Source organism: Podarcis liolepis (genome assembly GCF_965112155.1).
Source record: "Podarcis liolepis genome assembly, chromosome: 5".
Taxonomy (NCBI): Eukaryota; Metazoa; Chordata; class Lepidosauria; order Squamata; family Lacertidae; genus Podarcis; species Podarcis liolepis.
In genome coordinates, this window is record NC_139556.1 from 60,202,888 (window position 1) to 60,229,360 (window position 26,473).

The 26,473-nt window shown below is 40.3% G+C and overlaps 2 protein-coding genes across 15 annotated transcripts in view; one reads left to right on the plus strand and one right to left on the minus strand.

Moving 5' to 3' along the window:
• The window catches only part of BTRC (beta-transducin repeat containing E3 ubiquitin protein ligase), a 124,194-nt gene that overhangs the window by 79,496 nt on the left and 18,225 nt on the right, over nt 1-26,473 (plus strand). For all 13 annotated transcript variants that reach the window (XR_014526737.1, XM_083505223.1, XM_083505226.1 and 10 more), the window contains 2 exons: nt 21,148-21,379; nt 24,459-24,645. Coding sequence is in view for 12 of the 13 variants with exons in the window: in XM_083505223.1 (XP_083361349.1) it covers nt 21,148-21,379; nt 24,459-24,645 (419 nt within the window). In the remaining variant the exon portion in view is untranslated. The remainder of the gene's footprint in view (nt 1-21,147; nt 21,380-24,458; nt 24,646-26,473) is intronic.
• Nucleotides 1,425-26,473, minus strand: part of POLL (DNA polymerase lambda) — a 132,673-nt gene continuing 107,624 nt past the window's right edge. The window contains exon 11 of one of the 2 annotated variants that reach the window (XM_083505241.1): nt 1,425-5,715. The gene's annotated coding sequence lies outside the window, so the exon portion shown is untranslated. The remainder of the gene's footprint in view (nt 5,716-26,473) is intronic. The other variant, XM_083505239.1, reaches the window with a different exon arrangement.

Below are 26,473 nucleotides of genomic sequence, written 5' to 3' on the forward strand. Positions count from 1 at the left end.
CCACTCTTTAACATAAATAGAACTTGAAGCATACATTCTTTCCCCGCTCATATTTGGACTTTTTACTTCTGTTTTATCATTTGGCCCAGTTTGGTGCTTGAAAGCATTACTCTTTGAGACTCAACATAGCACCCCATGTTTGGGACTGTGAAGAGTCTCTGAAAGAATTACAGTTCTTTTCAAATGCAAGTAATTTATTTTTGTTAGTGGGTACGTTGAGGCTGATGGATGCATTATGCAGCTTTCTGATCACCCATAGTTATTTCCATGCCAATTCTGTTTGGCTGATCCCTTCCCTACCCTTAGCTTGAAATGGAGAAGGAAATAATTTCTGTAGCTTTGTATTAAACAGCAGAAGACTATCAGTGTAAAATATTTAATGCAAGGTATTAACATTTCCCCCTGTTTTGTATCAATCTAGAAAAGGTTATTTTGTTAGTTTCTAAAACACTTTTGTGAGAAAGTAATTCTAGTTTACATAGTCAGGTCAGAAAATACAAGGCTTCAGTTTAGGTGAATCCCCCCCCCCAAACTCTGCCCTGTATAATAACCTATAATTTAAAAAATTGGTTGCTATCGCTTTGTTTGCATATAATGATATGCCAGTGACTCTGCTTATCGTGGTTTATTATGCAGTGTGGTAGTGCATGCTGTCCAATCACTCCCAATTTGTTCATCTCCTGGTGCAAGTGAGATAAACAAACCAGTACACCTTGTGTTTTCATTAAGTCTGAACCAGAGATTGTAGCTTGTTGCTCCCTAACAAGCCAGAATCCATAAGGCAACAACAAACCATAGCTGAAGGTTGGCTAACAACCATTACTTGTTAAGGAGCAGCAAACCACCATCCCTGTTTCCAACATAACGGGAAACGGGGAAACAAACCAGAAAGCCATTTGTTTCACAGCACTCCACGATCAGCCCAAAACTCCAGCTTAATGCTATGTGTGAATGCAGCCACAAAAAGTGGCCACTTATCTGAACTGCACTGCATAGTAGATGCCAACTTGTAATGAGCTGTTTATCTGAAGCAATTTCCCTAGCATAACATTCAACTAAAAATTAGCTAACCGGTGCATTTGTGCTGATATGATATAACTAGGCGTCTCTCATACGTTCGGTCAATTATCTCACCTCACAGGTGCAGCCAGAGAGCGGCTATGAATCTGCTTCACAGCTTTGACAAATGAGCTCATTGTTTGTTTGTTTTTTTCTTAATTTTGGTTCATCTGTGATTCAAGTTTATCCTGGATTTTTAATTTTTCACGAGGTTGCCAAGATTTAAAGTCAGCCATATGAGTGCTGTGGTGGCAGTTCTGCTTTTCCATACAATTTGGGACCTCAAGACAGTTAACGACCATCAAATGTATGTTAGTCTATACTAAAATGCTAAGAACACATGGTTCATGAATAAAGCAGCAAGAGAAAGTAACTTCCTTTATTTAAAAGTCCAACTTTGAAGATCATCTCCCCCCTCCCCATGTCACATCATCATGAACTAGTATTGTAGAGGCTGTGCGTCAGGGCTTCTTCACAACAGGCAATCTTGATAGCTTCCACATATAAGCACAACAGGGTGAGTTTAGCAGTTTCATTTCTTAATTTCTTGCTTTTGTAGGTTTGAATCAGCCCCATAGTATGTTAATAAAGAGGAAGGAAGGAGTTCAATTTATACTGGTCATTAAGGATCCCTTGGTGCTTATCGCAAGAGTGAGGTTATTAACCCTGATGTTCTTCTGGCCAAATTCAACTCGTGATGATTACATTCTGCGACCTAAATTACTTTTGTAGTTTTCACTAGAGAGATTGACTTTCGTGGTTTCTCCTGGAGAGAGTGACTTCTGCTTTTAAAAATGCTCTCTAACAAAGTGATTACACGTTCTGCCCCAGAAGTGGCGGCACCTCAGTTGAAGTGGCATTGTTCTTGGCACTGCCAAGTCCTCAGCTTAGGTGCCTTTTTGAGGAATTCGGAGCCCTCTGTTTAATAAACAGATGGCACTATGTATTGCTGAAGGTCATCTAAAATTTTCATTATAATACTAGAAAACAAATGTGCACTTAATTCAGTGCCACTGATTTAGTATTTTACTTCACTGATCAAAATTTAACTCTACATATTTTATCAATCTGTCTTTCTGAAAGAGAGAGCATCAGTAGAATTTGAAATATAATAAATTAATAATGCAGAGGAAAGCATCAAAAAGTAAAAGTCTTGCTTTAAAAACAGAAACTGGCTATGCTGAACCTTAAACAAAAAGTGGTCAAGGGCAGGAAAGATTACCCAGCTGCCTTTTGCTACCTTGAAAAAAAATATTATTTCTAAATAGACAGTGCCATTTTTAGCACAACCTACTTGAATAATTATTTAAAAGTATTTTATTATTGTAATTGGTACTTAAGGGAACTGATATGTTTTCCTGTTGTTGCCTTGAAAAATCAGTCTGGGTGGCTATATCATCATCATTACTGTTGCCATTATTAGTATTAGTATTCACTTTTGTATACTTTCCTTCTGTAGTTCTCAGGGTAGGTCACATGATACATTGCAGTTTAAGTTGTAGGTAATTGCTGCGATCATTCGTATAGGCTTTTTGTTATACATAATTCCTTGCACTGTGTGGTGACCACTGCCCTTGATCTAGTTGATTTTTATATGGAAGTCATTATACCAAGAGCCAAACTCGATTAGACACCATTCATACCATTAGCAATTGCATGAGTGGTTTTTAAAAGGTTAATAGCAGGCATAGAGAAAGGGTGATCCAGACTGAAATTCTAGAAAGGGTTTGCTCATTACTGCAGTCCCAATCCAGATTAGGTTTCTCCTGCAATGGGTCAGTGCATTAACCAGAAGGTTGGTAGCTTGAGCCCACCCAAGGATGGCTGTGGGCAAGATTTCGGCATTGCTGGGGGTTGGACTAGTTGACCCTCAAGATCCCTTCCACCTTTATGATTCTATGACTTTTGCACTTCAGGGGAGGGGGGACTTTTATTGCTGTGAATAAAATGGAGGGGAAAACAATATATATAGGGACTACAGAAGATGATAGATTATTAAACTACACATCCCTACAAGGAACCCTTTCCAGATCCACCATCTATTTTTTTTAAAAAAAGACACGTTCACAATTGCTAATTGTGCGAACAATGTCTTACTGGTTTGCCTAAAATGCAAGAATCTGCAATTTGTACCTAGAGAAGCCTCCATCTAAGACACTTTCCCTTCAAAAAACTGTGAGCTTGACTCCTTTGTTCTTGACTTCACTTACTCAACTTGAGTACAGTATTGCTGTGAAATCTTAAAACTGCAAGTTGCAGATAGTTTCAAAACATTTTCTGATTAGATAAAGTAACATTGTACTATTACACCATTTATTTTATGACTGTGAACATTGCATGTGCCATGCAAACTCTAAACGATATTACAAATATTAATAAGACTATCTTACAATGGAACACATCCTATTATATCAAGATATAGGAAGTTTGAAAGGTAAATATAAATATAAATATTTTGAAACTTTCAAAATAAATAACATGATCTGTGTGAGCATTTATACCTGGGGTGAGAAACATGTAGCCCCCAGTCAGCTTGGTGATTACTTCCAGTGAAAAATTGTGTAACTCCTTTAGTTGTCAATAAAACTGAAATAATCCATTGCTATATAACTTCTCATTGTTTTATCAATTTCATATAGTACCATACAGCCTAACTTTAATGAAAGAACAGCTAGGGCGTTGTCTTCAATTACTCTTGTCTCCACTTACTCAAATATTTTCCTGTATACCCAAGGCTACGTAGACTCTCATGTCTGCCTTCATTATTTCTGGAAATGGCAGTCCAGTGTCTCGGCTAATTCTATGAGAATAGATTTGCATTTGGAAATTTAAATATTCTTGTCTATAGTTACTTCTTGTTGACCTAGGATCTTCCCATCACAGGGTAAAATAAAGCCCCCTTTGTCATTGCCAGCATCTTTGAAACTTAGTTAATGACTAAAATATTTCACTGTTAATTCTCCTGACCTCAGGATTCCTGTTGATTCCTCTGATTGCCTGTGTGCTTGGACTGAGCTCTCCTGTACAACATTAATTTAGAAGATATAAAAATGAAAAATATCTCAATTAGCAGTGACACCACAAAAAAGTTAGACTGTTAATTGAGTGAAGCTTGTAATTCCTTAGCAGAGCTGACTAGTAAACCCTCCTTGTAATGCTTTGATAGTAGGTAATAAAAATGTTGTTTAATTAATGCCAGTGTGAGTTCTTTTTGAAGCTTTGGGTTTTACAAAACTGAGTAAATCAAAGAACTGAACCAGAATGCATCTCTGTGCTGTTAATTTAAGACTGTCACTTCCATTTGAAGTCATGATTTATATTCTTCAATATTGATTACTTGGGATGCATCTGAATGCTGTGTTCAGAAAAAATGCAATTAAACCTCACAGTAAGTTAATGCATCCTAGCCTGTGATCTGGTTTTCTAAATTGTCTTGTATCTCAGGCAGAGTGTAGGGACTGGTTCACAAGGAACATTTGTAGAAAACCGTATGGTAAAAAGGACCATATATGTTTAAAAGAATTGAGTTGTGCTTCGTACCCTCCTCTAATACAAGAAACTATGGATGTTTCTAAATGGGAGAAGGGAAAGAGCCCATCCAACTCGGTATACCACCCAACTGTTAGCCCATCCAACTCGGTATACCATCAAAGTATACTAATAATGGTACTCCCAATTCCTGTTGAACCCTTAGGGCTCCTACAATGTAAAGTTTTTGGATACCCTTGGCAAGGGGTCAGGTAACCTGTGGTTGGAAGAAGAATGGGCTGTAAAAAATCTTCGGTTAATTTGTCTTGACCTTTCCATTTAAAAAATGTATGTTTTTGTATTTATTATTTTATTTCATGAAATTTATACACCGCTTGATTGCGAAAAGCCTCAAAGCAGTTTGCAGAGAGCAAAATAATCAGTAAACACTTAAACAAATCTTTTTTAAAAAATTAAACCAGCAATGAACTAAGAACAGATTAAAACATTATGCATATCAACATTCTACATATCTGAGTGGGTTCACCTAAACAAACATGTTTTTAGCAGGCCTCAATAATAGTACAATGAAGGTGTCTGCCTGATGTCAACAGACAGGGAATTGTTCTAAAGTGTAGGCACTGCCACACTCAGAGATTGATTTCTTGGAAATGCAGAACCAGTTGGTTGGTTGCTGGCAGTAAATTCCAAACATCCATGGCAAGTATATTAAAAAATATCCCCTTTTTTTGTTCTTTTACAAAACCAAAACAAAACACACAGTTGGGTACACCAGCCTCCATGTATGCATTTTGTTCGTGCAAAGAATGATTTCTACAATGAGGGATTGAAGCAAGCTGGGTGGGTGGCAAGAGCATAGTGGCTTCTATTGGCTTCTGCATTGGCTTCATCTACCTGCTCTATGGACAAATGTGTACAGAGGCCTGCAATTTCATCTTCACATTCCATGTACTTGCCACTAAAACTCTCCTTTAAAGCAAACTAATAGAGGGTGAGATCTGCAGGGCAAGATGGTGTGGAATCATCTGAAGGGACAGGATGTTGCTTTTAGTTTAGTACCAAGTGCTGTGGAAGAAAGTTTTCATTGTCTCCACCCAGCACAATGTCTCCTGGAAGGCTTGGTTTTAGCTGCTGTTTTCAGTCACTTGTCTTCCTTCCTAGCAAGTCCTGAGAGGGGTGGAAAAAAGAAAAATGTAATTGTGGTTATCCTAACACAACCTATTGTACTTATCGCTTTCTCTCTGTCTCCAGATGGCAGAAATATTAATCATTAACTTCAAAAACTCAGCAAAGTTTGGAAATCCCCTGGTGGTTAAATATCGAACTTGCTGTGATAAGTAAGGTAACTTTACTAAAGTGCTGCCTCTCTAGGGCACTTCTCTGAACTCCAGGAATTTGTTAGCTGGTTTCATATTGGTATTGATTTTAAGGCAGCTGTCAGAATGTAGTGTGTCTATCAGGAAGAATCATGGAACTTCAGCAATGAAAAACACACGGCATGCCATTTGCTTTTAGAGTTCAGGTCTTAGTTGCTCAACAGTCTAGAAGATTGGCTGGCTTAGTTTAAATAATGCGTTCCAGTATAACCTTATACAGGTTGCCATTTTGAGTTAAGGAGCTTGGAGCTATTAGTATTGGTTCTGTACATGACAAATGCCCGTGCTTCAACTTGACTAAGGAGTGGGAAAATACTTTATTATACGGTGCCATCAGTGAACATAACACTCTACAGAGATAAAGCACTGGAGAGGTCCCTGCTCTGATGATTTTACAGTCAAGGATTACACATGAGGGAAATGTGGAGAAAGCAATGATAGGGAAAGAAGAGAATGGTCACATATCAAGATGGTGAGGAAAGCTGTACGTATGTAATAACAGTAAGGAGTTGGGGCAGGAAGAGTAACAGCTGAAGAAAGGCTTTGCAAAAAAAAAAAATCACAAACATTTAAAAGGCCCCATTGTTTGGGAATGTTAGAAAGAGAATGCTAACATTGTTTGATATATCTTTTTAGGATACCGGCTTTTGTTGATTTAAAAAATGTGCAAGCATTCAAATATACAGAAATCTTCATTGCCAAATAACTAATTCTTCACAATTATTTCTAAACATATTTACACACACACACACACACACACACACACAATTCTAGACAGGTTATTTTTAAACTTTTATACATGTAGATACTTCAGGTAGACAACTGCCTATTTAACTGTACTGAAGGTATAATGGAAGTATTGGTTTGCTAGAAAAATAGCTAATTCTCAGGCTAGAAAAATAGCTAATTCTCAATGATAATAATTTTATTAATAATACTCAGGGGCATAGAGTTTCTGTTGTTCAAAAGCTTGAATAACTTTTTGATATCACCTATTCTTTTTTTACCTTTTCCCCTATGAATTTGCATAGCAATAGCTCTTTGCAATATTATCTTGGAAATCCTCGGATAACTCTTTTTATTCTGAACTATCAGTTTTAGTTGCCTTTTGTGTGGCATTGATCCTTTTCCAAGCCTGGCCTTTCTGAAGTACCCTATCTTTGAAACGACAAGGCAACAAGATTTGATCATTAGGCTTCTGGCTTTTGTTATATCACCACCAGCAGTACCCTGCATTTACTTACCTGAACTTCAACGGAACTAGTGGGAATAGCCTCTTCATGTGGCAACAAAAAATAAAATAAAAGCAAATTAAAAATAAAAATAGAAGTGTAACATTTCACGAGCAGCTGTAAATTGTAATTTTTTTGGTAGATATAGTTCTCTGTTAGAGAAATTGGTAGAGGGAACACTAAAACTTTTCTAGAATAACAATTTTGTGGGTATTAAAAATTTTAATCAATGAACTTCCTTTTTAACATTTAATTTCAGTTCACATTAAAATTGTAACTGCTCTTTAACTTCGAAAAGGCTGAACCGTTTGGAAGTTAATCAAATGCACAAAACTTCTGTTTTCTGCCTTTATAACTGACAGAGTAAAGCTAGAAATGATGATTAGAGAGTAGTTTGATCAAGGAGGGAAATTATGATGTATCAAAGTAATGGTTTTGATATATTTTTCAGAAGGCTAGATGATCTAGTGGGTAACCAGCTAAGGTTGTGTCCTTGCAAAACATTGTCAAGATGTCCTTGATCGAGAATGGACAACAAACTTAGCATGCCTAATTGTTGTAACTGGTGTTTTAATTTTAGCATCTTTTGTATCTGCTGACTTATGCACATGTAAAAGTTGCTTCAGACTCAAATGTTTTTGTTACCATCTTTTGGACTGGTAACATATTTGTACTAGGAGGCTCTTCTGGTTTGTTGTAGATTAAAAGGGGATATGTCCTTCACTGCTGAGAAAGGTGCAAAATCTGAAGGCTGACTGACATCATCAGTTTTGTCTTCCTGCCCTTCTCCTCAATGACCCGCCTGTGATGCAGCCCCATGGAGGATGTCCTATGGCTGCTACTTTGCAGAAGCGAGGTTCTGCTTCTACAGTAATAGGAATTGTCCTGAGAGACAGGGAATCTGGAGGCAGGATTGCATAGAGGTAATTTAACCATGCGAACCAACTTTGTAAACTGGAAGCATCTAGGGCCTTACACCTCTAAGTCAAGTGTTCAGTTCTTTGTTGCCTCATTTCAGGCAGGTCACCTGAGTGTGTTCAAAAAGCCTTTCACTAAAAGCATTATCTGTTTTTAAAGCATCATAGTTTCCAGATTTTAATCTCGTCATTTAAACTACCTAGGCTTCTCATGCCATGACCTCATGGTTCTCTTTTATCACCAGAAGCGGAACCCATTTTAGACCAACCTCTGTAGATAAACTTGAAGTTTAAAAGTTGGGAAAACCTCTCTCTTTTTCTTTCCCAACCTCACGGAAATTTTATTTCAGTGATTTCACCAGCATTTAAAATCCAAATGGAAGACCTATATCAGAGGGAAGTTATACAGTAAGAGTCACCAGATTCCAGACAATTAAACTTTATTAGTCTGTCTGAAGCATAAAGTAGTACCTCTTAAAAGAATAGTTTTTCATCTCCTCTCCCTGTTGCTGTTTACTGTTTAGTAGTGTGGGAGAGGCACGACTCTTTTGCTTTCAGGAATGCATTTTCCTTAGTCACTGGAGAAATTCTCTGGTATTCTTGGACTACATGTAGCCCACTGCAGGGTGCAACAAAAATTAGTCCCTAAATGTGGTGACTCAAAAGTCACCTGTTCCTCTTAAGCCAGTGATTAAGTACATGTGGCTCCAGAAACATTTTAAGTACCTCATAGGTGTTTGCTAAAACTGCAGGAATTCTGACTTATTTCATTAAAAAATAAGTGTTTCTTATCCTCCTGTATTTCCAGATAGATCTTTGATTATGGTGTTGTAAAGGTTTAGAAGAAACAGGGCAAATAAACTTAAAATGCACTATTTAACTCTTAGCTTTCTTTACCTACATAATGGAAGCAGATGTTCTGATTTCACAGATTCCTATCTACAGATTTAAGGTATTGGAGAATAAATGGTGCTGAACCAAGGTGCTCATCTTTTCCTTATCTTGTGTGCTGAACTCATTGTAGTCACTTACTTTCTACTGGAGTAAGATTCAAAGTTTGCCATCACACAAAAATTACATATATGTAAAGTGAGTTTATTTTGAAAAATAATCTCCTGGCAATGTATTGGAGTTTTGCAAAAGCTGAAATTGTTGACAAAGAGGCTGAAGTAGTGGTGGGCATAATACAAAGGATGCTGCCCCCTCCCAAAATAGGTTGAGGACTAGAAACTTGCTTTTTTGAATGAAAGCTAAAACCTGCCAGAGGTCTAGCTCGTTATACCCATGCTGTCCCTATAGTTTACCAGAGTGGTTGCTCATTTCAGCATAATTCCACAAGCCTTTTGTTGAGATGCATCTTTTGTCAAACTTCTTGCTGCATAATTAGAAACCACATGTGGGCATGTAATAAATAAGTCTTTTGGTAGGGAGAGTGAGATTAACTTCAGTGCAACTTTTTGTATTTACTTTTTGAAATAAAATAGCAATGAGATCTTTAGCATCTTTTCACAGTGGTTGTTTTGACACGACCAGGTGATTTACTTCTAAGTTGCACTGGATATTTAGATGTTTCAGTGAGCTCACAATGTGGAAAGGGTGATTCAGCACTGGTTGAGCAAGTCCTTCATCAATTAACCTCCTGGAATGAATTTGCACAAGCTGGGCTGGTAGAGGGAGGTAGACTGAAAATGGTAGCTTGCAAACTGAGTTTCTGAAATAAAAGTAAATGGACTGAGTGGTTTGAAAAACTAGCTCTCTCACTTTGAGTCTGCCAGCTGACATGTTAGCAAGACAAATTCATTCAATAAACTCAAGAAATGTGAGTCCTTTTTTTGGCCTAAACATTTTAAAGTATGGGAGTGCCATCTTTAGGGAGCTGATATTGTTCAGTCAGTAGTTTGCCCAGAGCAGAGTGCTAGTGGCGCTCAGACTCAGTCCCAGCAATACTCCGCAAGCCAGAAGTTAAATTTTCAGTCCTATTGGATATAACAGAAGAATCTGTACCTTCTTCAAAATTACATTTAAAGAAAATCACTATTAACAACAACCTTGGAGTTTAACAGATAAAAGAGTAGGGTAACAAAGACACTCAGTCGCTTAGAATGTGTTATACTTCCTGGAAAAAGTTTGTAAGCAAGCAAGCAAGCAAACAAGATGCTATTGAGGCCTATCCCAAAACATTATATTGGGATACACTTGTTGTAACGAGACAGAGGCCAGGGGAGGGGGAGTTTGTATGACATATAAAAAATTGGTTCCGAACATGTCTCTTATCTCTCTCCCTTGTTCTGAAAATCTGGTTTCTAGGATCCTATGCACCATCTCATACAGTAAGAAACAGCTCACAATGACAGGACAGGGGAAAGTTGAGAGAGAAAGAGAGTGTTAATATTTTAAATGCTCCTTAAAGTATGCCGTTATATAATCTCTTAAAACTGAATTCATGGCTTAGTCACTGGGAAAGATCCAACAAAAATAAATCATGTTGTTTTCAAGAGAAATATTTTAAGCACATTCTTTTCCCTCCTATAGAAACCAGTGGTGTTTAATTTTGGTGGGATTGTGTCCGTTAAAGTAAAGCTTCTCTTCTCTGTTTAAAAGAATAATATAGTTCCAAAATAAAGCATTGTAAACATCATATGCTATTTTAGTATTGTTCAAATAACGAATATTTTGACTCCATCAACCAAGCAGCTCAAACACTTTACTATCACTGTGATGGAGAAATGCTAGTGTGTCCAGAAACAGCCAGGCTAAGTGAAAGTTCTGGAAACGTAGTCTTCAAGTAAGTGATCTTGCTTAGTGTCCTTATCAATGTAGAGAGAACCAAGCAGAAATCAATCCTGAATTTTACATCTGTCCCTTTAAGTCAGTGTAAATTCTGTAGTGCAGAAAGCATATAGACTGCAATACCAAAGACTTTGGATTATGATCCTGGGTGTGCTTTAAAGCACTGATGAGCTGAGTTGCCATCTCATGATAGCCTTAGAACTTAGTTTTCCAAACTGAGTTTTTAAAATGTGTATTTTAAGGGAAATAGCTTGGTTAATTTCAGATCCACACCAAATCTGCACCTCACTCTGCTGCCACGAAGTAAGTAATGGGAAGAGGGAGAAGTCGGCCTTTTCTGACTCTGATTATAATTCAAGCCTTCAAAAACTGGGGGAGGAGGCCAAGGCCCTGTTGGGAATGCTACTTGCTTTGGGAGTGCCAATTTCATAGTCCAAACCGGATCATTACAAAGTTCAGCAGTGTAATTAATATAAAGCTTCTACTTAGTTGTAAACAAATATGTTTTTATTTGTTGTAGTAACCATTTTGTATGTGTCCCTTGTTGAGGAAATGTATGAATTGAAATCTGGAGACATAATTTAAATGTGTTCTACTCTGCAGATCCATTCTGCAGATGAAAATAATGCAGGTTACGTAGCGTAGTAAGTATGCTGATACAGACTGGCACAATTTTCAGTAGTGTGCCCCCCTTTATTGAATTGTATCAGATAAAATAAACATACTGCAATATAGGACACAAAGAAGAAGGGACAAAACCTGGTTTCCTGCTGCAGAAATTAGGAACGCCAGGTTTAGCTACTACTGCAATGGTGATTCTTTATGAATATTTTTTCTTTACCCCTAAAAAGTGAATGTGTGCCGTCCATTCCTGGAGAGATATAGTGTTGCCCTCCATACCATCCTGGAGTTCTTCCCATCTATGAGCCTCTGTTGCAGCCTTCTTTCCATTGGCAGTTTATTTATTATTATTATTATTATTATTATTATTATTATTATTATTATTATTATTACATATCACCCTTCCTCCTGCAGGATTCCAGGGCGGCTAACAACAACAAGATAAGAAACATAGTAGAACAATTATTATAATAACCAACTCTGTATTGATAATTAAAACATTAACCAGTGTGCAATAAAGCTTTCCCTTTTAGTTTCCAATTCAGTTATGTTCCAAAGGCCTTGCTACAGAAATATGTTTTTAATTAACAAAGTCAATCAGATTTCATTTGGGAGCTTCACAGATTGGGGAGCCACAGACAGGAAGGCCCTTCTCCATGTCATTCCCCTATGGGCCATGCCCATGGACAGCAACACAAGCTGGGACTCTCTCCTGTTCTTTACAGGCTGGCAGGTGTTGAGGAAGGCATTCCTTTCAGTACTGGGTCCCAAGTCATCTAGAACTTGGTACATCATCAGCAACACATTGGATTGCACTTGGTGAATTTGCTCTTTCCCTTCTCACTGCCCCACATAATAGCCGGACAGCAGTATCTTGCACTACCTGCGGTTTCTGGAGCCATCTTCAAGGGTAGCTCTATGTAGCGTGCATTGCAATAGTCCAACCAAGATTCTTGATACCAATTTGTTCTAGTTCGGAATAATCATAACTGGTGAAACATTGTAAACCAGATTTTCCTCGTTGTAGTCAGTCACATTGTATCCTGTTGCTCTTTCCAATCGTTTCATTGCTAGATTATCTAATGTTGCACTCCCTGCAACCATTTCAGTTGGGTTCCAAAGTCTTGCAGTGGGAGGGATGCCTGATTCTCTCCACCACTGCTGTCCCAAATAGCATGAACCATCCAGTCTGCTGCCATTCAGTACTGATCTTACTGTGAATACACAGGAAAGGCCCTGGACTCTGGTATTTTCAGTTACCATGACTTCCCTGCACTGAAACCTGTTGCTACGGTTGTGCCACTGCCTCCTGTTCCCTTGCTGCAGTGTTCAAATGCCCCCTCTAGGATGATCAGCCCCCTTTGTTTGTATGCCAGCTAACCTACTCAGTGCAGTTGATACTTTGGTTGCCAAACCACAAAGCAGTGTTTAGGTCTGACTGCATTTCAGTACCGTATTGTCTTTCTTCCCCAACCCCCAAGTCTCTCTGCCCTTGCCTGTTCTCCTCCTCCTGCCTTTGCTTAGGTAATGTCCCCAATGCTTTTAACTTCACAGCAAAGTTAGAACGCTACGCAGGAAGTTAACTGCCTCGAGTCTTTTAAATTTAAGTAACACACACCAAATAATAAGCTGTTGGTTGCTTTTTTTTTGTTTTGTTTCTGTTTTGTTGGTGTGGGTATTTCTTTTTCCTGCCTGCAAAGAAACATAAACACAGCTCTCATTTCTGGCAGGTTTTTACTGTCAGAGTTTCTCCTATTATATTTATCTTACAATTTGCCAGGGGGTGAAGTTATTAAGTTTTAGCAGCAGCCATCGATCAAGTTCACAAGTTAACACGATAAAGGCTCTGTGCCGCTCCGATTCGGGAAAATGATGATCCTCACTCGGTAATTAACTAAATGAGAAAGTTAAATCTTACTTGAGAGCTGGGAGAGATGCAAGAGAGGTGTTTGTCAGTTTCTCAGTGGAAATTAGAAGCAGTTTTTTTGCAATTCCCTAAGCTGCTGCTCTGTCATATTTTACATAAGCACTGGGAAAACGTCTTGTAATTAGTGCTGTCATGGAGGATTTTTTTTTGCTGAAGGATGTTGGAATAATTCATTAGATTATCAAGAAAGGCTTGTGTCCTGAAATGATTAGCACAGTGAAATTTAAACCATTAACGATAACAAGTTTAGAGCTTGCTGCAGTGCAGAGGCACCCGGGGTATGTCTGTGCCTATTTCAATCATTTCTTATAATTAAACATTATGTCCTCTCCCCCTCCCCTCCCCAATTCTCTTCACTTGGGCCCAACCAAAAATTCTGTTAAGGTGGCTCTGTAAAGATCAGCATGTTTACCAGCAAAGAACAGAGGCAGCTATAGATGAGGAGTGCAGGGGAGGGTTGGATGAATCTGTTCGACCCTGATACTGACATTGAGGGACGAATACTGCCAAATCTTAATTGGGTCTCAAAGCTAGCACTGGGTGCTGCAGTCGGCTTCCCTGTGGTGGTGATGATGGCAATAACACTTAGCATTTGCATAGATAGCCGTCCTGCCCTGACATTGTGTAAGAGCCTTACAACACCTGAGTCCCAGGCCTTCTGCTGATCTTCCGTATGTGCTGGCAGCAAAAGTCAACTGCATCCATGCAAACAAGCTTGACCTTGCCTAATTGAACGCTATGGCTACAGAGCAGGGTGGAAAACGGAAGGCAAAAGATGAGCGCAAGCAAATAGTATGGAATGGGAAGGTGGGTGAAGGGGCCATTGTTCAGCATATGCTGTGCATATGGCAGGTTCTAAGCTCAATTCTTGGCATCTCCATTTGGAAGGATCAGGGAAAAGATGATGGGAAAGACCTCCATCTGAGACATGGGAGATCCATTGCCAGTCAGAGTAGACAGTACTGGACTACTTGGACATATGGTTCAACATGCTATAAGGCAGCATCATATATTCTGTAGCAAATCCGTACTCTCCCAGGCATGCAAAGCTGAACTGTGTGATGCACGTTTGTTTTTAGGACACACACTAATACATGTTACTATTTGGTTGCCTTGCTGAGCGAGACCTAGAAAAGGTGTTCTTTGTCTGCACTATAAGCTGTACTAGTCAACAATGTCAGCAACTGAATCTTACCAAATCATAGTGCTCCGTGAGACAGACCAAATACAAGGGAAGTGTAGACTAGAGTCTCTCAGTGTACTCAGATGTGACTAGTTAAATGGACTACATATAAAGAAGTACATATAAAAAAGTTCCTTCTCCATAGCCTCCCCCGGTGGCCAGAAGTAAATCATTCTCCAGTACAAAAAAACCTCTCAGGGGAAACCTATAGACAATTGTGCAATATAGGAACAGGTTATTTCCCAGGCTCCGAAGCTCTAAGCTGTTGGCAAATGTATACATGTCCTTGTGTTTAACAACCTTTTTATACTGCATAGAGCCCTAGCAAGCTTCTTTGAAATTTGTTAATATTTCATTATCTGTGCCCACTTGAAAGCTCCAACAGAATAGTGGTTAGACAGAATTTCCTTGCTGTGAAAAAGCTTTCTCTCTCTTTCCCTCGCCCTATCATGTTGTATCACAGGTTGGATTCTTATAGATGGTACTATTTACTCTGGGGTTAGAGTTCAAGAGTTCATGACCCAATGTGCCTTGCTTCCCTTGTTGCCATAGTGGTCATCCCTGACTATTAGCCATGCTGGCTGGGACTGATGGGAGTTGTACACCAACAACATCTAGAGGGCACCAAGTTGACTGACCACAGTTTCTTCCTATTAATTTTGTGCTTGCCCAGTGAGGATGGTGTGGGGTTGTTATTATTATTTATGGTGTGGATGTAGTCAGGGGTGAACAAAGGCATGCACTGTACATAGCAATTTGCCACCAGCAGTGCTCCAGCGCCATACGGACAGTGCCGGGATCCCTCTGTTGCCGCTAGAGCCATGAATGGAGGATCCTCTACATGCGGCTGTAGCGGTGACGGAGGGTTCCCACCGCTATGTACAGCGCATGTACTTGGCCTGTAAAGCGAGATGAGCACCACAACCCCAGAGTCATCTGCAACTGAACTTAACTGTCAAGGGTCCTTTACCTTTACCTTTTTACAGCTGTTGGCAACAATTGGGTAAACCTGTTTTGCTTGTGGAAATGCTTCTGCACATCCAACGAAGTTTCAATTCATATTTTTCACTACCCAGGCTGCATTGCAAATGGTGTTTGAAGGTTTCCTGAGTTCAAAAAGCAGCTTTTAATATGGGTCACAGCTTTTATGAGGAAAGAACCATTGCATCAGAGTGGGAGAAACACACCACACCCTTCTCTGGACCCTGACCAAGGATTTCATCTTTAACGCTTATGATACTGGGACAGAAAATCATTGTGATTTTTACCAATAGGCAAGTCCGTTTTAGTTTGGTGATACAACAGGACATTAGAACATATTCCTTCCTCAAAAGTTTCGGCATATTGGGTTTATCCTTTTTTATCTTAGACTTTACTTCGTTGTACCTACTGTACGTCCACCACATTAACTGTTTTACCTAAAGGATCTTGTAATAGACAGCTCAGCAGAAACATTGTGTGCCCTCGTTGAGATCAATAGAATGCCCTTGTGTTCAGGACTGTTCAATTGATCTCCAGAAGACACCACTGAGACACTCAAATAAAGCAAAGCTGCATTTTGTTGAGTTAAATTCTAAGAAGAATATATGACCATGGCAAGATGCTGCTCATAGTCCTAGTAGTTTTTCTCACATCAGAAATTGAAGCGGAAAGAGGTAAGCACTTAGGCTAGGTTAGAGAATCCAATTTTTTTGAGGTTCTGGAGATGTGTCTATTGAAAAGTGAAGGAAATTCCATATGGATTACACAGACAGAATGTCCCGAAGCCCCCTTCCCATCCCCCCTTCTCTTCCTTCTGCAGTTCTTCTTTCCATACGTTTTCTAGTAGCCGTGTTTGCATCCTGGGACAGGCCATGTGAGAGAATAGCAGGGCCAGCCACTAGCAGGAGGCAGAGGGTAGTAAAACCTCCATGGCTGTCATCTGACATCCATTGGTAAGGACATAGGGACTCCTCCCCGTCAAGCATAACTTGGAGCAACTGTGTATTCTTTACACCCCATCACTAGTTGTCACAGCTTTGGAAAATGTGTGGAATGAAACACAGGTGGGGAAGGGGCCAGCATTCCTACCTCTGCTCTTTCAAACAGCTAGATGATGATGATTTATTTATTTATACCCCACCCAAGTCACTCTGGGTGGCTCCCAACAAAATATTTAAAACACGATAAAACATCAAACATTAAAAATTTCCCTAAACAGGAACATCATCTCATTTTCCATGTGAATGGGCAGACCTGCTTTTACAATCATGAATTTGCCAGTATCACATATAGTTTGGACCTGACAATCAAGCTTCCCTCTTCTTTCTTTAGTGAGGATGCAGGTGTTCGGTATACCCAATATTGCAGGAGTTATTTTCTCCTAGTGGAATACGGAATAGTTTTGTCAGGATTTTGAGATTGCTAGTCATCAGTGGGTTTCTAAGAAATCACTACTTGATACTAGGTTTTTGTTGTTTTACTAGACTTCGACAGATGCTTCAAAATATTTTAATTGAATGCTTTAGAACGGGGGGGGGGAGGGGAGCTGTGCTGTGCTTTTACAGCTTTGTGGAGATTAAAGGACATGCAATGAAGTTTATATGTATAGGAGTAGGGATTTTTTTTGTAGTCATAAAGGGTTATACTGCCTAGAAATTACATAGCACCTTCCATAAACTAAGTAAGAGAGGGTTGAAATGACTTGCCCAAAGCCACAAGTTGAACAGCCTGGAACCAAATGGGATATTTTCAGTTCCAGACTGCCACCCTCCGGCATGCATACTCACACATACATTCCCTCCCATATAATTATTATTTCCTTCCATCACCTCATTCTCAGTACTGTGCAGCAGAGTATGCTACAATTCAATTGGTGAGTTTGATTTGAAGTCATAGAAGGAAACTGCACACTGGAGTGAGGAAGGAGGAGCAAGAGAAGCGCTGGGACAGAAAATGGGGGGTCTGTGGGTGAAGGAAATATATACTCAAAAGAATTTTGTTAACAAGACTCAAATATTGCCACTCTGTGATAATCCTTACACATGCAAGGCATATCATGTTTTTTCACTGTTTTGGCTTATTCACAATTTCTGTGGAACTACATGTTGGAAGTAACAGCACTGCTGTTTCCTGTGGGACTGTGGAGAAGGGCCATAACTCAGTGGTAAAACAACCTGGACAGCTGCTGGAGTCAGTGTAGGCAGTATTGATCTAGATGCATGAATGGCCTGACTCAGTATTAAATCAGGTGCTTGTGTTCCTATGCTGCTGTTTGCTTACTTGCTTATGCTGGGGGAAAGAAAGTGTTGCTTTCTGGAAGGAGCCCACCATTGCAAAAGAGGTAGGGATGAGTAAACGTGGCTTGTGAATTACTCGCCTATCCCAACCAACCAAAATTGTAAGGTGCTTAAACATTGTATAAATCCTAAAAACAGTTCAGACAACTCAACAGAAATGCAAAACCATTCCAGCAGCCTATGAGCCAAACTCAAACAATTCTCCTTCTGGCTCAGATGAAAACTTGAGGGGAGGAGACGTCACTCAAAGAGCTGGTGTCCTTTGCTTCAGGACCTTCCAGACATCAGAGAGCACACCTCCATTGCAGCTCTCACTGCCCAGTAGGAGCCAGCAGTCACACAACTGGGCAGTGGTTCCTTTAGAAAAAGAAATCGCCTCTGAGAGAGCAGGGTTAAAGACAGATTCACTCCCACCAGGAGACCTCAGGTTGTTGCTGAAACAAACAGCACTCCTTGGGTGAGTTCCAGCCACATCCTGCCACTGTGATTTGTCCAGGGTCCTGACAGATGGTCTTCTGTCTTGTCTGCTGTGCTCATGCATAGCCGTCTTGATAGTGCTCTCTCAAACTAGGCTTGCCCCACCAGTTGTGACTCCGCTCTTCTAGACATGAAGAGCTGACCTTTCCAGTAAGTGCCACTGCTTTGACCTGGCCTTCCTGGGATCACTGAGACATGCTAGGACAGGACAAACTATTCAGAGTAACTACTTAAATAAATAGTATTTGAAAGCCACTGAGAGGTCCAGGAGAATCAAAAGGGTTACACTCCCCTGTCTTCTGATTGTGGTGGTCAAACCAGGTGAAGAGGGCAGTTTCAGTTCCCAAGCTGGGTCAAGATCCAAATCCAAAATGGGTCTAGATAATCCAGGAATTTGCTACCATCTGTTAAGATATATCATCTAAAGAGGGAAGAATAGCAACTAGTTGACAAATTATATAGGGTGTCTCCAACTACCACCCTCAAGGCAGTCAAAGACACTCCCTTTCTCTATTTGGTTAAAAATAGATCAGTGCATTCAGATGGAATGCACAAGAAATCCACAGATTGTTCTGATGAAACAAAATTGTCTTCATATTTAGTCCACCTTGTACACATGGGAAGGAAATATATCGTCCGAAACATGCTGGATTCCTATGATTTCCAGTAATTTAAGGCTGGGGTAGCCAACGTGGTATCCATCAGGTGTTGTTGAATTATAAATCCCATCATCCCCAGCCACCATGGCCAATAATGAAAGATGTTGGGATAACTTCAATTGATCTATCTCTATTTTTATAAATATATATTTTAAATCTATGTAAAATAGTTGCCAGCGTTGTAGATACCCAGCACATTAGTATTTCGTTGAGCACTTCAGCATGGAAACAGGGAATTTGGGGGTTATCATCTCAGGATGTTTGATGGTATAGACTGGTCCTCAGAGGTCACCCTTGCATCCTGACTTGTAACATTGCTGCTTATGCAGATTGGTGCTTTGGCTCACTTGTGTTCAAAATTCAAAGACAATGTTTTTTTCTGAGAAGGGAGTAGGTAAAAAGGCAGAAGGTAATGATTTTAAAAACATGCTGGATGAAGACAGCCTGCTGTAAGATTGGCTGTGCAGCAAATGAAATGGGAAATGAAATGAGGTCAGGCTTATAAAATACACCATTTATCAACTATCTAAATCTTAATCCAGCGTCTCATTGGTTTTCTCGTTCTGCAAACAACTGAACTGCTGTGAAAACAGCCACAGAATCCCTCCAGGCCAGTGTTCAATAGAGTCCAACCTTCATGCTTTAATGCTAGGCTATCGCCAACAACATTTGTTCATGGAGAAACCCAGCACTTCTACACCAAGGAGCTATGTTTTATCATTTCCATAAAGACTGTTGAGGCCTCAATAGAGAGCGAGAATCCAATTTTGTTTATGATGTTTCTTGGCTTGCCAACCAAATATTTTGCTTGTCGGTCAATTGCTGAAGGAGCATTAGCAATCAATCATAGGTATGATTGTTCTGCATGGCGTAGAATCTGTCTGTGTAGCATACGGATCCTAGTGGTATATGAAAAAATATGTAAGATCTGTTTTCATTCTAACCCTCAATCTGAAAAAAAACCCCACAAAAACAACAACACACATCCTTTATTTTCATATAGTACCGTATATTAGAAAAACAAGAAGTATTTCCAGAAGACTGACATTTGGGCATAAGGGTGAGGCTTCTAGTTCTCAGGGTGCAAGTCTTTATGTAGAAAGGACACTGAGCTTTGTGTCCATCTATATTCTTTCCACACTCAGCCATGTAAAACCAATAACTTGGTTCGCCTGATCAAATGCTGCAATTCAGATTAGAGCCCAGCAGTTGCACAGGGAACTGTTTGGTCCTATGAGTTTACTCTTCAGTGCAGTGCCTTTACAAGATCAAGATTGGACTATTGGGTTATTTCTTTTTATCACCATGCATAACAGTCTGTAGCAAGTCCCTGCACTATTCTTTAATGGACTGTTACAATTATGTCTAATAACAAATGTGCACTATCTAAACTTCTGATGGCCTTAAATTCTTGGAAGTCTTCAAGACATGCACACTTGTCCTCCCTAGATGTGTTTCAGTCTATTGGAAGGAAATGTCTGAGACAACATATGCTAAAGGACCTTTAGTTTGGTAGTGTTGGAACAACATGGAACGTCATAGGATGTCCTCCATAGCAGCAAGATACTGTTACTTAAATCTAGTTAAATTTGTTAACAAAACATTTGAATTGGCCCGCCTCCTTAAAACTATCATAGAAGAGGTTCATACTTTTTATCCGTCCCTGAAATTTGTCTTTGAGGAGCCGGTTTCATTGTGAGTATCTAATACTATAAAACCAGAAAGTCAAAACACATAGTTTTATAAAATGTTATTTTTAAAGTTTCACTACTGTATGTTCATAGTCTTTGAATAAGACATATTTGTTTCATACTCTGCATGATGCTGAGCAGCAGCATTGGGGAATTCCCCACCCCCCTCTTTTGTATCTTATATGTTTTTTCACAATTTTAGTAGCAATCCAGAATGGACTTTTTTAAAAGGTTTTAGACGTGAAGCATCAGACATGCATGTATTAGTGCACTAAAGTGGCTGGAAACTTGCAGAAGTTTAGACTATATAACATGTAATTAGGAGCTGGATGGATTTGTTTGTTCCATCACATGGGTAGGTTTATGTGTAATGTATTGTCTTCTAAGGATGTCAAATTCTCTGCCCTGAAAAATTCAGTGTTGTATATTTTCTTCTTTTCTTCCATAGACAAAACTTGCCAATGGCACTTCAAGCATGATTGTGCCAAAGCAAAGGAAGCTATCTGCAAGCTATGAAAAGGAGAAGGAGCTCTGTATCAAGTATTTTGAGCAGTGGTCAGAGTCCGACCAAGTGGAATTTGTGGAACATCTCATCTCCCAGATGTGTCATTATCAGCACGGGCACATCAACTCATACCTCAAACCTATGTTACAGAGAGACTTCATCACGGCACTACCAGGTAGTCTGAAAAACTATTGGCAAACACACAGACTTTGCAGGCTTCAAAAATGTGTAAAAAGATCTTGACTTCTCATATCTCTCGAACGGCCTTCTTCAGTAGCAGGGTGTTCTGTCCCTGGAGTCCTAGAAAGGAGTTGCCATTTGAGGATATGTCACCTATCATAAAATGTATGTTGTCATGGTTATCTCCCCCCCCCCCCAATACACTTGTGGTGTTTGGTTAGTTGCCCTTCATTTACAGGGGGCACATAACAGTTAAAAGGATTTAGACTTTATGATCATAGAAATTAGCAGGGTCTTGGGGCGGTGGTCATCAGGTTCATGTAATTTCTATACAGCATATTATTTCCTATGCAACATGTTCAGTTCAGTCTAGAACAGGGATAGTCAACCTTTTTTATACCTACCACCCACTAATGCAACTTTCTTGATGGTAAAATTTCCTTACTGCCCACCAGTGCTCAATGGAAGGAGGATTCAGCTTGTGCTGTAGAACCCCCTACAGCCCTCCTAGAATCCTGAAATGCCCACTAGTGGGCGGTAGGGACCAGGTTGACAACCCCTGGTCTAGAAGCTCCTGGGTGAGGGAAGTAAAACAGAAGTCCTCCTTGCCATCTAGAAGGGATTCTTCCCACCCTAAATTGTGGGGTAAAAGAAAGATGCTCTAGAGAAGGTGGTGGTTGTCATGTTCTGCAGTCACACTGTACCTGCCACATATGCTCATAGGTAGAGTTTTGACATTTCTTCTTTTTTGCCTGGACTTTTGCCCAATTTATTTAGGTTTAACATAGTGAATGATGAAAATCTAAAGCCTTAACATCCCAGCTTATATTTAAGTATGTTCTTCAGTAGCTTTTGGTGTTGGAGAAATAATCTGTATCTATCACTGCCTCACTGTGGCAAATGGAACACTGGGCCATGGTGAGCCCAAACTTGGGACTAACATGGAGAAGCAAACTGATGTGCCTTCACCTCCCATTTTCAGGTTGGAGGTGGGTATTGGAGGCAGAAGCTTATGGGCTTATCTCTGCACCCAAGGGGTGTTCCAAACTTGGAGCCACTGTTGAACACAGAGGCAGATCAAGTCAGGATGCCTCCGTCTTCAGCTGTGAGATGAAGTGGGAAGGTGGAGGCCTATCAGCTTGTCTCTGTGCCTGAATGTGCTCTGAGCTTTTAGCACCCAAGGAACACACTGGAAAGCAAGCTTCTGTCCTAACAATGAGCTGTGGGCAAGCAGGAGCTTACTTGCTGCCCCACCCCAGCTCCAAACTCAGAGCTGAAAAAAGGAGCAGATTCTCTCCTAACATTGTGCTGCATTCGAGATGTAGCAGAAATAAGGGACAGCACCTTTGGAAAAGGTGGTAACAGCAAAATTTTGTTTGGTCTGATGAGTATTTCTTTTACTTGCTGAAGTTTGTCTTGTCTGTCAAGTGGAATTATGCTGCCTGGTTTATTTTTCATTTTAGGAAAACTGCCCCCGCATCTAGGAGTGTTGGGGTTGAAAGAGTTGTCTCTTAGAAATCACATTTCTTTATAAAATTACTTTTCATGAATTTGTCCTGAGAATATGGAGGGAGAAAAACTACTTTGATACATGAGAAGCTCATTATGAGGTCTTCTGCTTGTCAGCAGCAAAGTCTTGGTACAGCGTGTCCTCTGTAAATCCTGATCAGAATCATCTGATAGGCATCTCACTCTGCATCGTCTGCTTAAATGTAAGACATGTGACCCCAGCCATCCCAAAATGCATTCATGGCTTCCTACGCTCAGCCTCTGTTTGTTGACAAATGAAGCTCAGTCTTTGGGGCAGCTGTAACAAGAGCAGGAAATGAAGCATTTGATCTCTCTCTGGATGTTTGGTAGCTTTTTATTTGGAGAGAAAAGTTGCCCGCTATGCTAATCTGGCATGCTTGACTCTTTCCCAAGTGAAACTGGGGATGGGGGCGGATTTGATCAAGCAACTAAAGTAGCCTTGCAAATTGAACATTAATCTACCCACTCAAAAAACCCAGTAGCTCGTATTCACTAGATGCCACAAGAAATCATGGTTTACCCACAATTCCCATTGATGATCCCTCATGACTTTAGACAGAAGCATCTCTCCAGTTTGAGAGCGAGAGTCTCTCCCTCAAGATCCCACAAGAGCACTTTGGTCTATGTGCATGTATTTTTTAGGTCTTCTCTGTGCTAGCTCTATGATATGAACTAGCATATATGAAAAGCATTTGTAATGTGGGAGCACTTCTGAGTTCTTGGTTCAGTTATAATATAAGCCTTAAGAATCCAATACTTTCCAACGCATGGCAGAAGAATTGTAGCTCAGTGATGGAGCACATGGGTTGCATACAAAAGGTGCCAAGTTCAGGTCCTGGTATCTCCCAGGTAAGATTCTTCTCTCCCCTCCACTGTGAGTTGTAGACAGTACTGAATTAGATGGACCCAATTATGTATATGGCAACTCCCAGTGTTCCTAAAACTTTCTAGTCCTGTAGTAGTAGTAATTATTATTATTATTACTACTACTACTACTATTTATTTCCCCAGCCACTCTGGGTGGCTTCCAACAAAATATTAAAATACAGTAATCCGTCAAACATTAAAAGCTTCACCACCGCCACCCTTTTTCGTAAGTGATAATTGGACCTTTTATTCCTTTCTTCTTTGCATCAAAAAGTAGCTTTCTGAGCTGGTGGAATACAAGAACAGCTGTAGTAGCAAAATGAGAAATGGTCCTAATATAGCAAGATTGGGGGGGGGGTGCATCATCAAGTGAGAAAAGCCTTCCATTGAACATCCCCCTAGTGCTTAAAACCCATAGAAATAGATTGGAAATGACTTCCAGGATTCTTGATCATCTCTAACACTTTCCACTTTTATCTTTAATGCTTTGCTGTTTCTTATCCATAAGAAGCTGCTGGTTTCAGAACTTCACAGGAGACTATTTTCTGCCCAGTCATCCCAGCTCTGCATTACAGGGAAGGGAATGAGCAACAGTGGGGGTGAAAATGTCTGAGCAGAGATGGGCTTCTCATGAACTCTCCAGTGCTGATTAATTGCCTATACTTTTTTCCTTCCAGCTCGCGGCCTGGATCACATCGCTGAGAATATCCTGTCGTACCTGGATGCCAAGTCTTTGTGTGCTGTTGAGCTGGTGTGCAAGGAATGGTACCGAGTGACATCTGACGGCATGCTGTGGAAGAAGCTGATTGAGAGAATGGTCCGGACAGACTCGCTGTGGAGGGGTTTGGCAGAGCGGAGAGGATGGTGAGAGCATCTTTCATGCAGTTTCCCTTGTTCAGTGAGGGAGTAGGTGCTGGTAATTTCCGACTCACAGTGGTATGGTTTTTAAATGGTATGGGGCTGTATTCAACACAATGCTGAGGAGATCATTCCATCAGTGCAAGAATTTCTACTTCTCTGATGAAACGATCTTCCATCGCCTCCCATCACCTGCTGTTCTGTGGGTTCTCCAGACCCTCCAGAACAGATTTGGGGATGGCATGGGAAAGGTCCCATTGTGCTAACAGGAATCCTTGCACTGACTTAGCCTAGCAAAACAAGTAAATTGAAAACAGCTTTAGGTCATCAGTATGACAGTTCATTTTATCTGAAAATTGAAGATTGCCTTTTAAATTCTACCATTCATTCTTCATTTTTTTTCTGAGGCCGTTTTTTGGGAGTATGTATTATTTCCTAACTTGGGGCAGGTAGGCACTTCCCCTTGATCCGGAAGCAGAATCCAGTAATTTAGTTCTACCTCCAGAGATGACTGGCCAAGCTTAGTAACAGGAACAGGGGATAAGTCATCTCATATATCTGATATATATATATATCCAGCATATATATATTCTGCTGTTCCTCCTTCTCTTCATGGCAATGGCAGTGGTGGTGGTGGCAGCCCCTCCTCTCGCCCATCAAAATTGTTTTTCCTTTACCAAAAAATGAAGGAGAAAAATCCCTAGATGTTGTATGGAGTTTTTAGAGCCACTGTGGGGTAGTGATTAGTGTCAGGATAGGACCAGGGAGACAAGCATTCAAAGCCCCACTTAGCCATCGGGCTCCCTGGGTGACCTTGGGCCAGTCACTGCCTCTAACCTTAACCTACTTTACAAGGTTGTTGTGGGGATTAAGTGAGGAGCAGCAGAACTATGTATGCCACCTTCAGATCCTTTGAGAAAAGATGGGATATAAATATAATCACTCAATCAGTCAATAAACCCAAGGCCTTTCGGCATATATCAATGTTGGGCCTTCATCAGAGTTTGAAATGTAAAGTCGAAACAAACTGCAGAGCTATCTGATAATAGGAGTCAATCTTTTTTCTTTGCTGTCAGGTGATTTGCAACGACTTTAGTCTCTCTCTCTCTCTACACACACACACACACACACACACACACACACACGGCTTACTCCCCCCCCCCCCCCTTTTGATGCTGGTTTAGCGTCAGATGTGCTGGAAAGGCCCTCCAACCCCATTTCCTCTCTCCCTGCCTTGCTGTATGAAGGGAAGAGGTGCAAAGCCTTGCTGGGTGGGAGGTAGCAGGGCTGCCAGTTGTAGCTGCCAGTGCCAGATGTGGACCATCAGCCAAGTCCAGAGTCTGGGGTGGTCACTCTGTTTCACCTCAACCCTCCACCAGTGATGGCCCTTCTTTTGGGTGGGTGAACAAGCAACGTAGGTCTGTGTAACACACAGTATCCTTCCCTCCTGTTACTTAGAGCAGTCTTTGATATATTAATTCATTAGACTTTCAGAAGTTTATGTACTCGCTGTACAACTAAAGTAGGTGCATTTTACATGTTATGAATGTGTTAGGTCACTTTTGTTTTCCTCAGCAGATTTTCACAATTAGAGACCTGTTTTATCTTTAGCCATAAAGCCAAGAGTACAAACCACTGAGGGCAAGCATGCAGAAATTCAGATAGATTAGTTAATCAGACGGAATAGTTTTTTCTATTATGCAAGACTTTCCCCAAGTCTAGAGCTGCTCTGTTAACATTTCATTAGATGCTTCGCTCTCTTGGGTAATCCCCTTAATACATAATTTTCTATCCAAGGAGCCTCCCTCGTATGTTGTCTGTGAGGAAATGGGTA